We start from the raw sequence: 14,897 nt of genomic DNA on the forward strand, positions 1-14,897 counted from the left end.
GTGCCAAAACAACGATCGCTACGTGATCCAGACCTTGCTAGATCTTGACAACTTTACGAATCAGAAAGTTGCAGACCAAGAACGGGACGAAGGCCTTGTTCCCTGACCTTGCCTGTTCCTGTCTAGATAAGTATTTAGTTGTTTAGTATTAGAAGTAAGTTAGTCTCTTTAGCGTATGCATGTGTATTTATTATATTTGTTATAATAAACACCAATCGTTTGGACTTACTAATCGGTGTTAAGACTTATTGCTTTGAACCTGACCTTGATATACTTGTGACGGTGTCTCAATACGGCACCTGGGCCAGGGCGCGCAAGCCGGCAAAAGGGGGGGTCATTATTCTACGGGCCGGGTCCGCGAGCGGCCTCCGCCATGTAGCACGGCGGGGCGATTGCCGGCCGCCGCCCTGCGTCAGCGCAGCCACAGACCCGCCAATTCTCTGGGCTGCATCGCCAGATAGAGCCGGGTGCTCTGTGCTGCCGGCATGCTGGCCCCCAGCCAAACGGAGGGTCGATGCCTGTTTGACACCATTTTTTCTGCCGCTGCCACGTTGCCGTGGGGACATAGCCTCAGAACCGGACAATCCAGCCCCAGGTGTATCCGGGGCCTGATTATTTGATGCTGAGTCAATATGTTTAAACTGGAACTTCGATCTATTTTCTGAAGCTGAAGTATTTCCAGAATTGTCTGTATTTTTGGGTTGTGTGAACTCCAGCTGGCATTTGTGACATGATTGCTCAGGGAACCAAAGAACTGGAATCGAGTTAGATTTTTAAAACAACTTCTGGGTATATTCTCAACTAATTGAATTGAGTGGTTAGGAAGTAATTCAGCTTTGTAGAAAATAGATCAAAGTTCCAATGTGAACATATTGAATGATGTCAGTAAAGTGTTCGATGGGTGTGTGAAATTTTCCTACTGTTTTGACTGAAAAAGAACGAGCAGGTTGTTTTGCAGACCAGTGGAGTCCAGCATTTGGGTAATTGATCATTTTGGGTTTTCTTGCATATACAGTGTGTTAAAATGTTGCCATATGTTATCTTCAAGATTCAAACAAGTGGAATGTCTAACTTCTTTGAAAAAACAGAAGTTTTGATGTTCATTATAGTTTAGAAGATTGAGGTCCCAGAATCCCAACGTCACATGATATATAAATGAGTGTTCTGTGCTTCTCTGTCGTGGTTTGAATCATTATCATTAACTTATTAACCCGTTGCATCCCAGTCAATGTACACATCCTGACAATCCCCTCTCAATCTCCTGTTCCCATTTCTCATGTTTTTATATTTGACAGTGTCTCTGGTAAGAAGATTCCTGTAGTGAACACAGTTTGGTCTCACATTGCTGAAGAATTAAACACTTTGCAATAACTTGGGGCAGGAGTCTGAATGAATGAGAGATTTAACAATATTTACTGGGGGTAATTTTGACCCGGGTGTGATAGGCCACTTTATATCTCTCCCAATTTTTATTTACACCGATTGCAGCAATGTCAAAATTACCCCACGAGTTGCAGCATTTGGCTCAATGAAGTTGGCAGTTTCAGACTGTGACACCAGGGGTGTCTCTATCAGCATTTGGGAGCAGAGACGTGACGGCTGCTGCTGCTGTTACACCAGCAGGTGGCAGTGTCGCACCACAAAGTTCAAAGAGAACAGCAGGATCCCATACTGTCTCTGAAAGATCAGAATGTCTGTGCAGAAACTAATTGGACATGCCCTCGAATCAATAATGAATAAACACTCCCACTCCCAGCATTGCATGCTTCAATCAGTGTATTTTATTTCACCAGAATTGTAAAGTACATTTTAAATGAATTAAAGGTAAAAACGCAACAAAGGCGAGATCTGAGAGACACTCAGTGAGCAATTAGAAATCAGTCAGACGGCGAGAGAGAAATCCCATCAATCACACCCGGAATATTCTATTGGAGAGATTCTTGTCAGTGTGACTCGGTCACATCACCATCGCTTCATTGCGAGCTGGAGCTATGGGACGGTCTTGCACAGGCTTTGGTCATAATCCACAAACTTTGGGTTACGCTTGTCGCTATTCTCCTTGAGGCACTGGGCAGCTTCAATGTCACAGTTACACAGCTTCGTAAAACACTCTGCATCGTGAGACATCCCCACAAAATGAGCTGAAAAGGAGGAGAGAACAACTAAATATACACAGTGTAACATATGCACTGTTATGTATACATGGAAACACACACTGGAATATACACACATTAATGTACACACTGATTGATGTGCTGGGTGGGGTTAAGGATGTGAGATTCTGGACTTCCGGTGGCGGCAATGACGTCGGAAGCCGCACATTTGGGAGCTCCCGTTTTAAATGGACTTTTCAGCTCTTTTTAGAGCCCAAAACGGAAATTTTTCAACGTCTCCCGGGTGGGAGAAGGTGTGCTGATCGACTTTCCCCGCAGTCCATGGCTCAAACTCGGAGTGGAAAGGGGGAAAAAACGGCAGCAGCTCCCCAGAAAAAACGGGGGAAGGAATCCAAGATGGCGGCCGGCGGAGCTCCAGAGGAGTGGAAGCAGTGGGCCCAGGAGCAGCAAGCTGCTCTCCAGCGCTGTTTTGCAGACTTCAAGGCTGAGGTACTGAGCTCTCTGCAGGAAATGAACAGAAGGCTGTCGGAGATTCAGACGACCCAGGGTGCTGCCATCAAGGAGTTGGAGACACAGGCCACTGAACGAGAGGAGGAGGCCGGGATCCTCGTGATGGAGGGACACGAGGCACTCCACAAGAAGTGGCAGGAACGCTTCGAGGAGCTTGATCACCGCATGAGGTGGAAAAATCTGCGGATCTTGGGCCTTGCGGAGGGGCTGGAGGGGTCGGACCTGACAACCTTCGTGGCTACGGTGCTGAACTCGCTAGTGGGGGCCGGGTCTTTCCATCTGCCCCTGGAGCTGGAGGGAGCACACAGAGTACTGGCCAGGAGGCCTAAGGAGAATGAACCCCCGCGTGCGGTGCTGGTGAGGTTCCACCGGTTCAGTGATCGGGAGTGTGTGCTGCGCTGGGCCAAGAAGGTAAAGAGCAGCAATTGGGAGAATGGGGTAGTACGGATCTACCAGGATTGGAGTGCAGAGGTGGCTAAGCGGCGGTCCGGATTTAATCGGAGGAAAGAAGTGCTTTACAAGAAAAAGATAAAGTTTGGAATGTTGCAGCCCGCGCGCCTGTGGGTTACCTATTCGGACTGGCATTATTATTTCGATTCCCCAGAGGAGGCGTGGGCCTTCGTACGGACGGAGAAACTGGACTTGAACTAGGGTTGGGGGTTGCGGGGTCGGTTGTAATACGTTATTGCTGGATTCTGCTGTTACTGTGTTCTCTTTTTTTTTTGTACTTTTGCAATTTTGATATGGTTATTTATGGGGGTGTTGTTCTGTTATGTTTTTTTGCTGTGGGGCATTGTTTGAGTTTTGTATCTTGAGGGGAGGGTCGGGGTGGTCTGTTGTATTCTATATCGGGTTGGGGGTATGGAGTGGGGCTGGTATTTGGGAGCTGCGTCAGAAGGGTGTGGTGGGGCAGTGCGAAAGCGCGGGCTTTCCTCTGGTTTCCCGCGCTGCGGGGCTGGGGGGTGGAGACGATGACGGGGGGAGGCGGGGCCTTAACTGGTTCTTTCCCACGCTGGATCGATGCCTGGAGGAGGGATAGATTGGGGGATGATCCCACTTCGGGAGGGGTCGGGTTATTGGCGGGAGTCTCCGGGGTCAGCAGAAGTTAGCTGACCCACGGAAGTACAATGGAGGACGGTTCGCGGCTAGGAGGGTTCCTAGCCTGGGGGGGAAGGAAGGGGGGGGAAAGGGGAATACCGGGTTGCTGCTGGTAGGGGCAGGAAGGAGCTGATGGGGGCTGGGGGGACAGAGGTGAGGTGTTGTTGCTGTGGGGTCTGGGTCAGGCAGGGGGTGCTGGCCTGGGGCGGGCAGTCGACAGGCTATGGCTAGTCGACGGGGGGGGGGGGGGGGGGCGGGACGCCCTCTGATTCGGTTGGTCACCTGGAATACGAGAGGATTGAATGGGCCGGTGAAGCGGTCGAGGGTACTTGCTCACCTGAAGGGGCTAAAGGCAGATGTGGCAATGCTTCAGGAGACCCACCTGAAGGTGGCGGACCAGGTCCGCCTGAGGAAGGGATGGGTGGGGCAGGTTTTCCACTCCGGGCTGGATGTGAAGAACCGGGGGATTGCGATTCTGGTGGGGAAAAATGTGTCGTTTGAGGCATCGGAGGTGGTGGCGGATAAGGGGGGTAGGTATGTTATGGTTAGGGGCAGGCTACAAGGAGAGAAGGTGGTACTTGCTAGTGTGTATGCCCCAAATTGGGACGATGCGGGTTTTATGAGGCGTATGTTGGGACGGGTCCCGGATCTGGAGGCGGGAGGTCTGATCATGGGGGGGGGGGGGGAACTTCAATACGGTGTTGGATCCTTCACTGGATCGGTCCAGCTCTAGGACGGGTAGGAGGCCGGCGGCGGCCAAGGTACTGAGAGGGTTTATTGACCAAATGGGTGGGGTGGATCCATGGAGGTTTGTGAGGCCGAGGGCACGCGAGTACTCTTTCTTCTCCCATGTACATAGGGTCTACTCTTGGATAGACTTCTTCGTGGTGAGTAGGGGACTGATTCTGAGAATGGAGGAGGCCGAGTATTCGGCCATTGCAATCTCCGACCACGCTCCGCATTGGATAGAGTTGGAGATGGGGGAGGTGCGGGACCAGCGCCCGTTGTGGCGGTTTGATGTGGGATTGTTGGCGGAGGAGGAGGTGTGTAGGAGGGTCCGGGCAAGTATTGAGGGGTACCTCGAGGTGAATGATACGGGGGAGGTCCGGGTGGGGATGGTCTGGGAAGCCCTGAAGGCAGTGATTCGTGGGGAGCTGATATCCATCCGGGCACACAGGGAGAGGAGCGAGAGGAATGAGAGGGATAGACTGGTAGGAAAGATGCTGGAGGTGGACAGGAGGTATGCAGAGGCACCAGAGGAGGGACTGTTGGGGGAGAGGCGCAGCCTGCAGGCTAAATTTGATTTGCTGACCACTAGAAAGGCGGAGGCACAGTGGAGGAAGGCACAAGGGGCAGTGTACGAACATGGTGAAAAGGCAAGTAGGATGCTGGCTCATCAGCTCCGCAAGCGGGATGCGGCCAATGAAATTGCTGGAGTGAGAGACAAGAGTGGGAATGTGGTGCGGAAGGGGGTAGAGGTAAATGAGGTCTTCAAGGACTTCTACGGGGAACTGTACCGGTCGGAGCCAACGGGGGAGAGGAGGGGAATGGAGAGGTTCCTCGACGGGCTTTCTTTCCCGAAGGTGCAGGAAGAGCAGGTGGAGGGGTTGGGTGCGCCGATTGAGCTGGAGGAGCTAGTTAAGGGGATCGGGCAGATGCAGTCAGGGAAGGCACCGAGGCCGGATGGGTTCCCGGTGGAATTTTATAAAAAGTTTGTGGACCTAGTGGGCCCCTTGCTGGTGCGGACACTTAATGAAGCGTGGGAAGGGGGGGCTTTGCCCCCGACGATGTCGCGGGCGCTGATCTCGTTAATTTTAAAGAGGGACAAGGACCCCAAGCAGTGTGGTTCATACAGGCCCATCTCTCTCCTCAACGTAGATGCCAAAGTGCTGGCAAATATACTGGCCACCAGGATAGAGGACTGTGTACCAGGGGTTGTACACAAGGACAAGACAGGTTTTGTGAAGGGAAGGCAGCTGAACACGAATGTGCGGAGATTGTTGAATGTCATCACGATGCCGGCGATTGAGGGGGAGGCAGAGATAGTGGCGGTGCTGGATGCGGAGAAGGCCTTCGATAGAGTGGAGTGGGGGTACTTATGGGAGGTGTTGGGGAGGTTTGGATTTGGTGAAGGGTTCGTTAGATGGGTAAGGCTGCTATATGAGGCCCCGATGGCGTGCGTGGCCACGAATGGGAGGAGGTCGGAGTATGTCCGGCTTTACCGAGGGACCAGGCAGGGTTGCCCCTGTCCCCCTTGTTGTTTGCACTGGCAATCGAGCCACTGGCGATGGCGTTGAGGGATTCAGGGAGGTGGAGAGGTTTGGTGCGAGGTGGGGAGGAACATAGGGTGTCGTTGTATGCCGATGACCTGTTACTGTATGTGGCGGATCCGGTGGGACTGATGCCGGGGGTGATGGAGCTGCTAGCTGAGTTTGGGACCTTTTCAGGTTATAAACTAAATTTAGGCAAGAGTGAGGTGTTTGTGGTGCACCCTGGAGACCAGGAGGAAGGAATTGGTAGGCTCCCGCTTAGGCAGGTAGGGGAGAGTTTTAGGTACCTGGGGGTGCAGGTGGCCAGGGACTGGGGGACTCTTCACAAGCGTAATTTCACCAGGCTTGTGGATCAGATGGAGGAGGAGTTCAAGAGGTGGGACATGTTGCCATTGTCGTTGGCGGGGAGGGTGCAGTCCGTCAAAATGACGGTGCTTCCGAGGTTCTTGTTCCTCTTTCAGTGCCTGCCCATCTTTATCCCCAGGGCCTTCTTTAGGAGAGTGACTAGCAGTATTCTGAGCTTTGTGTGGGCACATGGGACTCCGAGAGTGAAGAGGGTGTTCTTGGAGCGAGGGAGGAATAGAGGCGGGCTGGCGCTGCCCAACCTTCTGGGATACTATTGGGCGGCCAATGTGTCAATGGTGCGTAAATGGGTGATGGAAGGGGGAGGGGCGGCGTGGAAAAGAATGGAGATGGCGTCATATAGAGGTACGAGCCTAGGTGCCATGGTAACGGCACCGTTGCCGCTCTCCCCCAAGAGGTTTACCATGAGCCCGGTGGTGGCGGCGACCCTAAGAATCTGGGGACAGTGGAGACGGCATTGGGGGGAAACAGGGGGCTCGATGGAGGCTCCATTGGGTGGCAATCATCGGTTCATCCCGGGGAACAAGGATGGGTGATTTAGGGGGTGGGAAAGGGTGGGTATCAGTAAATTGAGGGACCTGTTTATTGGCGGTTGGTTTGCGGGCCTGGGGGAACTGGAAGATAAATTTGGGCTTCCCCAAGGGAACATGTTCAGATACTTGCAGGTAAAGGCGTTTGTTAGAGGGATTCCCTTTGCTGCCCTCGCGGGGGACGATGGACAGAGTGCTTTTGGGGGTGTGGGTCGGAGAGGGGAAGGTTTCTGACATCTATAAGGTAATGCAGGAGGTGGAGGAGTCGTCAGTGGAGGAGCTGAAGGCTAAATGGGAGGAGGAACTTGGGGAGCAGATAGAGGACGGAACTTGGGCGGATGCCTTGGAGAGAGTCAACTCCTCCTCCTCATGTGCGAGGCTTAGTCTCATCCAATTTAAGGTGCTGCACCGGGCCCACATGTCCGGGACTAGGATGAGTAGGTTCTTCGGGGGTGAGGACAGGTGCACCAGATGTTCGGGGAGTCCAGCGAACCACGCCCATATGTTCTGGGCATGCCCAGCACTGGAAGAATTCTGGAAGTGGGTGGCGGGGACGGTGTCCAGGGTGGTTGGATCCAGGGTCAAACCAGGGTGGGGACTCGCGATTTTTGGAGTTGCGGTAGAGCCGGGAGTGCAGGAGGCGAAAGAGACCGGTGTCCTGGCCTTTGCGTCCCTAGTAGCCCGACGGAGGATCTTGCTACAGTGGAAGGATGCGAGGCCCCCTAGTGTGGAGACCTGGGTCAATGACATGGCGGGATTTATAAAATTGGAAAGGGTCAAATTTGCCCTGAGAGGATCAATTCAAGGGTTCTATAAACGATGGCAGCCTTTTCTGGACTTCCTGGCTCAAAGATAAGTATCTTGGTCAATAGCAGCAGCAACCCGGGGGGGGGGGGGGGGGGGGGGGGGGGGAGGGGGGTGTTCCCTTATTGTAGTTCTATTATGTAACTTAATATTGTGTTAGTTTGCGTTGTGGTTAAAATGCTGTGTTGTTCATGGAGGTGGGGCAAATGTTTATGATTGCTAATAATATTGTTATTTTTGGTATTTTATTATGGTTCGTTGTTGTTGTATAAATTCAAAATTTTTCAATAAAAATTTTTTTTTAAAAAAAGGATGTGAGATTCTGCAATGTTGAAAAATCCTCATTGTTGTTGGGTCCTTAATGTTGTGAGTGATTCTCAATGGTTGGGGCCCAATAATGTTCTTGAAGCTTCCTAAACGACGGGGCAGCTAACGTCTGAGAATGTCTCTGATGTGCGAATGGCCGTCCTGAAGTTCTGGATGGTCATTAATTTTTAATCGAATGCTTTGTTGCTGAGGGGATGGGTGGGGTCGGAAGCTGTGGAGAGTCTTTAACGTGGGTGAGGAAGGGGTGGCCTGTAATCGTTTGCTGTGGATTCTGTCCTTGATGTTGTCAGGGGTTCCCTAATATTGTGAAATTCCCCAATGCTGTCAGTGATGTGGGCTGCATTCCTTTAATGTATTGGGGACCCTAACTGTGGGGGGGGGGGGGGGGGTGGGGGGGGGGTGTCCCTAACTTGGTGATTTCCATGGGTGAGGGTCCCTAACTTGGTGATTTCTATGGGTGACATAATGAGAGTCACACCACAGCGAGAAGCAGCAAACTATGTCAAAACCGGACATCAGACAGGGCAATGGCTTCAGGGAGAGATAATGTTCCCTCGACACTGTGTTGCAACCCTTCTCTTAGCTCCTTCATCCGGTCCTTGATCGGGGACAGACAGTGATGAGGGAAAATATTGTACTGAAATCGAGCCCATAATCATCCAGGATTATTATTGCAGTGGACAGTTTACCTTTGGAAGATCATTATACCAAGACAGGACAGGCGATTGATAGCAGGTTCTTGATAATGGTGCGCCGGTGATAAATATTAGGAGACAGCACCTACGTGTTTCTGTACTGATTGGATATTATAATTAAATAGGTATGCACCTGTTATAATTGGTTAGTCATTCTCATATACTTGGCATAATTGGACATAGATAACTAGTAACAAGTGATTGGTATGTGCTAATTCCCTGTAACCTAAGCTGAGGTATAATTGTCTGTACAATGCTGGAATCAGGGCTGTCTGTGTGCTAGCTGTGAACACCACTAGCCCAGTTATAACTGCAATGAACACCTTTTTTATAACTCCAAGAGTCTTTGTCTGGTCTCCCATGAGCCTGAGGGTGAGTACACTATAGTCGAATAGCTGTACACTTTCCACTCAACAGACAGTGTGATTACACGTGAGTATCCAGGAGGTACTAATGGAAGACACTCAGCCCTTACACTTGTCCGAGAGATTGGAGGTTTTTGCAGCCTGTGTGGACGAGAGTGAGGGCTGCTGGGAGGATGAGCAGACTGACCATCACACCTGGGGACAGGGACACAGACAAGTGGGAGGAATGTAAAGGAATGGGATTGTAGCAGGGGAGAGTGTTGTTAGAGGGATAGACAGTGTTCTCAGCATCGAGAGAGTGTAAGCCCCAAGGGCCGTGTTGCCAGCCCGATGCCAGGGTTAATAACTCCTGGGGGAAGAATTCAGTTGTTGTTGTATCGGTGGGTATCCACACAGTGTCATGTGAGAGTACCTTTAAGAAATGGCTGTTTAAGAAATGTACCTTTAAGAAATGCGTGTTTATCAGTGATGTCAGACTGTGGGTGGAGCTGGGCTGTCTGTCAGCTTTTTACTTCGTTTTCAGCTGTTTGCTGCAGGGTGTGTTTTAATTTTGTTTTCAGTGTGGGAGCTGAAGCCAGACAGATCAGGCGTATTGTTGATCTCTCTGCCATGAAAAGACTGTCGCTTGATCATTTGGTGAATTCAGAATTATAAATGTTTTCAGTAGTGACTTCAACCTGATATGCTTCTGCTGAAGGTTTTGTTTTGAAGTCGTATGGCTGTTAAAAAAAAAGCTTAAAGGATTACTTAGTGTTGTATTCTTTGGGGGTTGTATTTGAATTAATGGTAGCCAAGATGTTCACTGTATGTTTCAAAAAGGTTAATTTGAGTTCATAGAATAAACATTGTTTTGCTTTAAAACATACTTTTCCATTTCTGCTGTACCACACCTGTAGAGTGGGCCGTGTGCTCCCCATACCACAATCTATTAAACGTTGTGGGTCAGGTGAACTCCATGATACACTTTGGGGTTCTCTAAACCCTGGCCCATAACAAATTGGGGGCTCGTCCGGGATAAAAGTCTATCTATTGGATTGGCTTAGTGAACTTAGAGACAGTGAGGGGTGAGCATATTGTGGTTGCTTATCAGGTGTGGTATTCTAGTTTAAGTGGGGAGTGTGTTGTGGACAATGGCTCTTTCAGAGGCTCTGACATTTTTGGGGGTGGAGACGGTCACACGCAGTACCTTACGGACAGAGACTAAAAACAGGCTGTTAGATTTGGCAAAAACATTGCAGTTGACATTACCTGACAAAATGCGAAAAGCTGAGGTAATTATGGCGGTGGATAAGCATTTAAAGTTGCCTGAGATACAGTTTGACTCATTGGAAATGGCAAAAATTCAGTTACAAATTAAACAAATGGAACATGAGAAAGAATTAAAGCAGCTTGAATACGAAAGGGAGGAAAAAGAAAGAGAGAGAAGAAGAAGAATAGGAGAGAGAAGAAAGGAGAAAAGAAAGAATAGCCCTAGCAGAACAAAAAGAAAGAGTAAGGGAGATACAGATCAGGGAAAAAGATAAAGAGAGGGAGTTTGAGCCAGAAATGGCCATGAAACATGACAGGCATTTAAAATTGGTAGACGTAAAGGGAAACGTACAGTTGGATGACAGTGATGAGGATAGTGAGAAAGAGCATCATAGTCGAAGTCGATCCTTAGTGGGGATCTATTTAAATATGTCCAAGCATTGCCAAGGTTTGATGAGAATGAGGTAGAAACCTTTTTCATTTAATTTGAGAAGGTGGCTAAACAAATGAAATGGCCACAGGTGGGGAATACTGATTCAAACAAAGCTGGTAGGGAGGGCTAGTGATGTGTTTGCATCACTACCGGAGGAGGTACCTGGGAAGTATGAGGAGGTGAAAAAATCCATATTATGTGCATATGAACTAGTGCCTGAAGCCGACAGACAAAGGTTCAGAAATTTCAGGAAGGAACCTGGTCAAACATACATGAGGTGGGATTCTCTAATAATGTGGCTGTGTCCACACGTCAGCGTGAAATCCGGCGCCAACCACTCCGGTGTCAATGGTCCCCAAAAGTCAGGAATTCTCTCCTTCCCAGGGGGCTAGATTGACGCTGGAGTGGTCCCCGCAGCTCCAGCCGGCGCGGAATGGCCGGCGAGAGTTTGCGCATGCGCAGAACGGCCGCTGTATTTCTGTGCATGTGTGGAACGGCCGTCATATTTCCGCGCATGTGCAGGGGTTCCCTTCTCTGGGCCGGTCCCTGGGCAACATGGCAGAGCACTACAGGGCCCTGAAGCAGAGTAAAATAGGCCCCCACGGATCCAGCCCACCCGCCGATCGGTAGGCCCCGATCGCGGTCCAGGCCACCGTGGGGGCCCCCCCCGGGTCGGATCTCCCCCGCTCCCCTCCCTCCCAGGACGGCCTCCGGAAAATTAACCTTCCAGGTCCCGCCGTGTGGGACCTGAGTAACCAACACTGGTGGAACGCGGCCAAACCCATCCGCCACTCGACTCCTCGGGTCCCGGAGAATCTCCTGGGGGGGCCGCTTTCAACGGCCACCGACCGGCGCGACGGGAATCCCGCTGGTGTCCGAGAATTGGTGCTGGAGAATGGGGAAGCCGGCATCGGGACAGCGGGGCGCCATCCGGGGATTTGGAAGGTTCAAACAGAGTGACTTTGATAGGTGGATAAGGGCTTTGAAATTAGACCAAACGTTTGAAGCTCTCAGAGAAATTCTGGCAGGGATTCTCTAATCCTGAGGCTAAGTGTTGACGGCGTCAGGATCAGCAATTCGGGGCCAGCATGGCAATGGAGCGGTTCACACCGCTTCAGCTGCTGATCCTGGCGTCAACTGGGCGCTGCGCGGTCCGCGCATGCGCAGTGGCACCGGCGCCAACGCACACATGCGAGTGGCTGCCTTCTCCACGCCGGCCCCGACGCAACATGGCGTTGGGCTAAAGGGGCCGGTGCGGAAGAAAGGAGGCCCCCAGCCCGAGACGCCTGCCCGTCGATTGGTGGGCCCCGATCATGGGTCAGGGAGGGGGTGGGGGAAGTGGCGGTAGGGGGGGAGGTGGGGGGGAGGGGGGGAGGGGGGGAGGTGGGGGTGGGGGGGGAGGGGGTGGGGGAGGTGGGGGGTGGGGGAAGTGGGGGGGAGGGGGGGGAGGTGGGGGGGAGGGGGGGAGGTGGGGTGGGGTGGGGAGGGGGTGGGGGGGGAGGTGGGGTGGGGTGGGGAGGGGGTGGGGGGGGGAGGTGGGGTGGGGCGGGGAGGGGGTGGGGGGGGAGGTGGGGTGGGGCGGGGAGGGGGTGGGGGGGGGTTGCTGCTGAATCGTAACAACAGGAGTCTCCCAAACGGGGAATCCCGGCCTAGGTGTTATGGACGGGACTGAATTGCGTGCGGTTCCCGTTCTCGTTGGGGGAGTTATTCGGAAAGTGAGGAAGGATATGCAAATGAGCCAGCACTCTGCCGGTGAGAATTCCAAGCGATTCCCGGCCCAGCGGCCGCTCTAACCTCTGGAGCTGGAGTTAGCGCTAAAGACCCTGGAAGCTGGAGCTGTTTTGAAACCCTCCGCTTACCACACTCACTGCAACCACCAAGATGGTTCACAGAAGACCTGCCCCCCAAGGTCGGGAGGCCGAGGTGGACCCACAGCTCCAGGCCAGTGAGGAGCGGAGGGACACCCTCTTCCCCAGTGTAGGCCGCAGGCTCAAACCTGTCCTCCTGAACACTGCCTGGGAGGTGGTGGAAGAGTCGGTCAGTGTTGCCAGACTCACCGGGCCATGCCGGAGCCCTACAGGAGCCGGCGCGGAAGGAAGAAGGGCCCCCACGGCACAGGCCCGCCCGCAAATCAATGCGTCCCGATCGCGGGCCAGGCGATCGTGCCCCCCCACACCCCACGGGGTCGGATCACCCAGCGCCCCCCCACCCCAAGGACCGCCCCAGCCGACTTACCTGCCAGGGTTGCCGTGTGGGACCATGTCTAATCCACGCTGGTGGGACTGGCCAGAAACCGACGGCCGCTCGGCCCATCGGGGCTCGGAGAATTGTCGGTGGGGGAGGGGAGGGGGGGGGCTGCCAACGGTCCCCGACCAGCGCGGTGTGAGCCCCGCTCCGCCCAAAAACCGGCGCCCGAGAATACGGCAGCCGGAGAATACGGCAGCCGGAGAATACGGCAGCCGGAGAATACGGCAGCCGGAGAATACGGCAGCCGGAGTATACGGCAGCCGGAGTATACGGCAGCCGGAGAATACGGCAGCCGGAGAATACGGCAGCCGGTGTCGGGGCGGCGGGGCAGGATTAGCGCCGCCCCCCGGGGATTCTCCGTCCCGGCAGGGGATCAGAGAATCCCCGCCACCAATTCTCCGCCCGATCGTGATTCCTGTTCCCGGCGTCGTGAGGAGGAGAATCCAGCCCCTATGGTCTCACGCCGGAGCTGAATTGCACCTGATTTCTGTTCCCACTGGGAGCACAATCCAGGAAGCGACTCCCAATCCGCAACCGTGCAAATTAATGCACGGTGAGGGTTGCGAGGGATTCCCGCGACCAGGCCGCCATTTTGGGCAGGCGGCACGATAGCCAGGTCTGGCGGCTCGGCCCCCCTGCAACGCGATTCAGCCCCTGGCCCCGGATCTCCTGGGTCATACCTCCCCCCCCCCCCCCAACCCCCTCACCCCCCTCCAACCCGCCACCACCCACAGTACGGGGATGATTCGCCCCATCCCTTCTGAGGAGCTTCCAGCCGGCGATCTCCCTTCTGGGCGGCTTTTTTTGGCCGGGGTCTTTTTTTGTGCGGAGTCTCTGCTGTGGGTCTCTTTAATTAGGGGGCCTCTGGTCAGGGGTGTCTGGTGGAAGCGGGGTACGCCCGTCTTGAATTGTGGTGGGAGGGGACAGAGGTGGGATTCTCCGACCGCTGTCTGGGCAGCATGAATCCCATCCCATCGCCCCGACGCTGGAAGAGGTATTCTGCGCTGCCGGTTTTTGGGCGCGGGCAGGGATCACGCCACGCCTGTTGGGGGCCATTAGAAGCGCCCCTCCCCCAGCTATTTTCCAGGCCCCAATTGACCGAGCAGCCGTCAGTTTCTGGCCAGTTTTGTCGGTGTGGATTGGACATGGTCCCACACGACGGGACTTGGCTGGTAGGCTGGCTGGTGAGGTCCTCAGGGGCACGCAGGGGATTCGGTCCCGGGGGGGGGGGCCTCCACGGTAGCCTGGCCTGCGATCGGGGCCCACTAATCTGGGGGCGGGCCTGTGCCGTTGGGGCACTCTTGGGTCCGGCGTGGTTTAGTGCATGCACAGACCGTATTCTGCCGCATGCGCGGGGGGGGGGGGGGGGGGGTCATCTCCGCGCCGGCCATGGTGGAGCCCTACAGCACAGCACTCGAGCAACCCACACCGCTCCAGCTGCCGTTCCCGGCGTCAGATGAGCGCCGCTGGTCCGCGCATGCCCGGTGGGACCGGCAGATTTCAAGATGGCGTAGGGCTACAGGGGTCGACGCGGAACAAAGTAGGCCTCCAGCCCGAGAGGCGGGCCAAGCGAGACAGGACCCCCCCCCCCCCCACCGGGGTCGAAACCCCCCTCCCACCAACAGACCACCCCTGGACCCTTCCACGCCAAGGTCCCGCCGGGAAAGACCAGGTTAGAACGGCGCCAGCGGGACTCAGGTTTTTCGCTCCCTCGGCCCAGCCCGGGCAGGAAATCGCCAGCGGCCCCCCGTAAAGCGGCTCTGCGGAGAATCGCGTCGAGGCGTCAGGGCGGCGTGGCGCAATTTGCGCCGGTCGCGGCGATTCTCCGACCCAGACCCGGGGTCAGAGAATCCCGCCCAGGATGTAAATAAATCATAATGACCCATTCACATT

At 54.1% G+C, this 14,897-nt stretch overlaps 1 protein-coding gene across 1 annotated transcript in view; it reads right to left on the reverse strand.

Moving 5' to 3' along the window:
- Nucleotides 1-1,758: 1,758 nt before the first annotated feature.
- The window catches only part of LOC119957944 (phospholipase A2 'basic'-like), a 38,565-nt gene continuing 25,426 nt past the window's right edge, over nucleotides 1,759-14,897 (reverse strand). The window contains exon 5 of the mRNA XM_038786164.1: nucleotides 1,759-2,141. Coding sequence (XP_038642092.1) covers nucleotides 1,990-2,141 — 152 coding nt within the window. The 3' untranslated portion in view covers nucleotides 1,759-1,989. The remainder of the gene's footprint in view (nucleotides 2,142-14,897) is intronic.

This window comes from Scyliorhinus canicula, chromosome 27 (assembly GCF_902713615.1).
Source record: "Scyliorhinus canicula chromosome 27, sScyCan1.1, whole genome shotgun sequence".
Classification (NCBI taxonomy): Eukaryota; Metazoa; Chordata; class Chondrichthyes; order Carcharhiniformes; family Scyliorhinidae; genus Scyliorhinus; species Scyliorhinus canicula.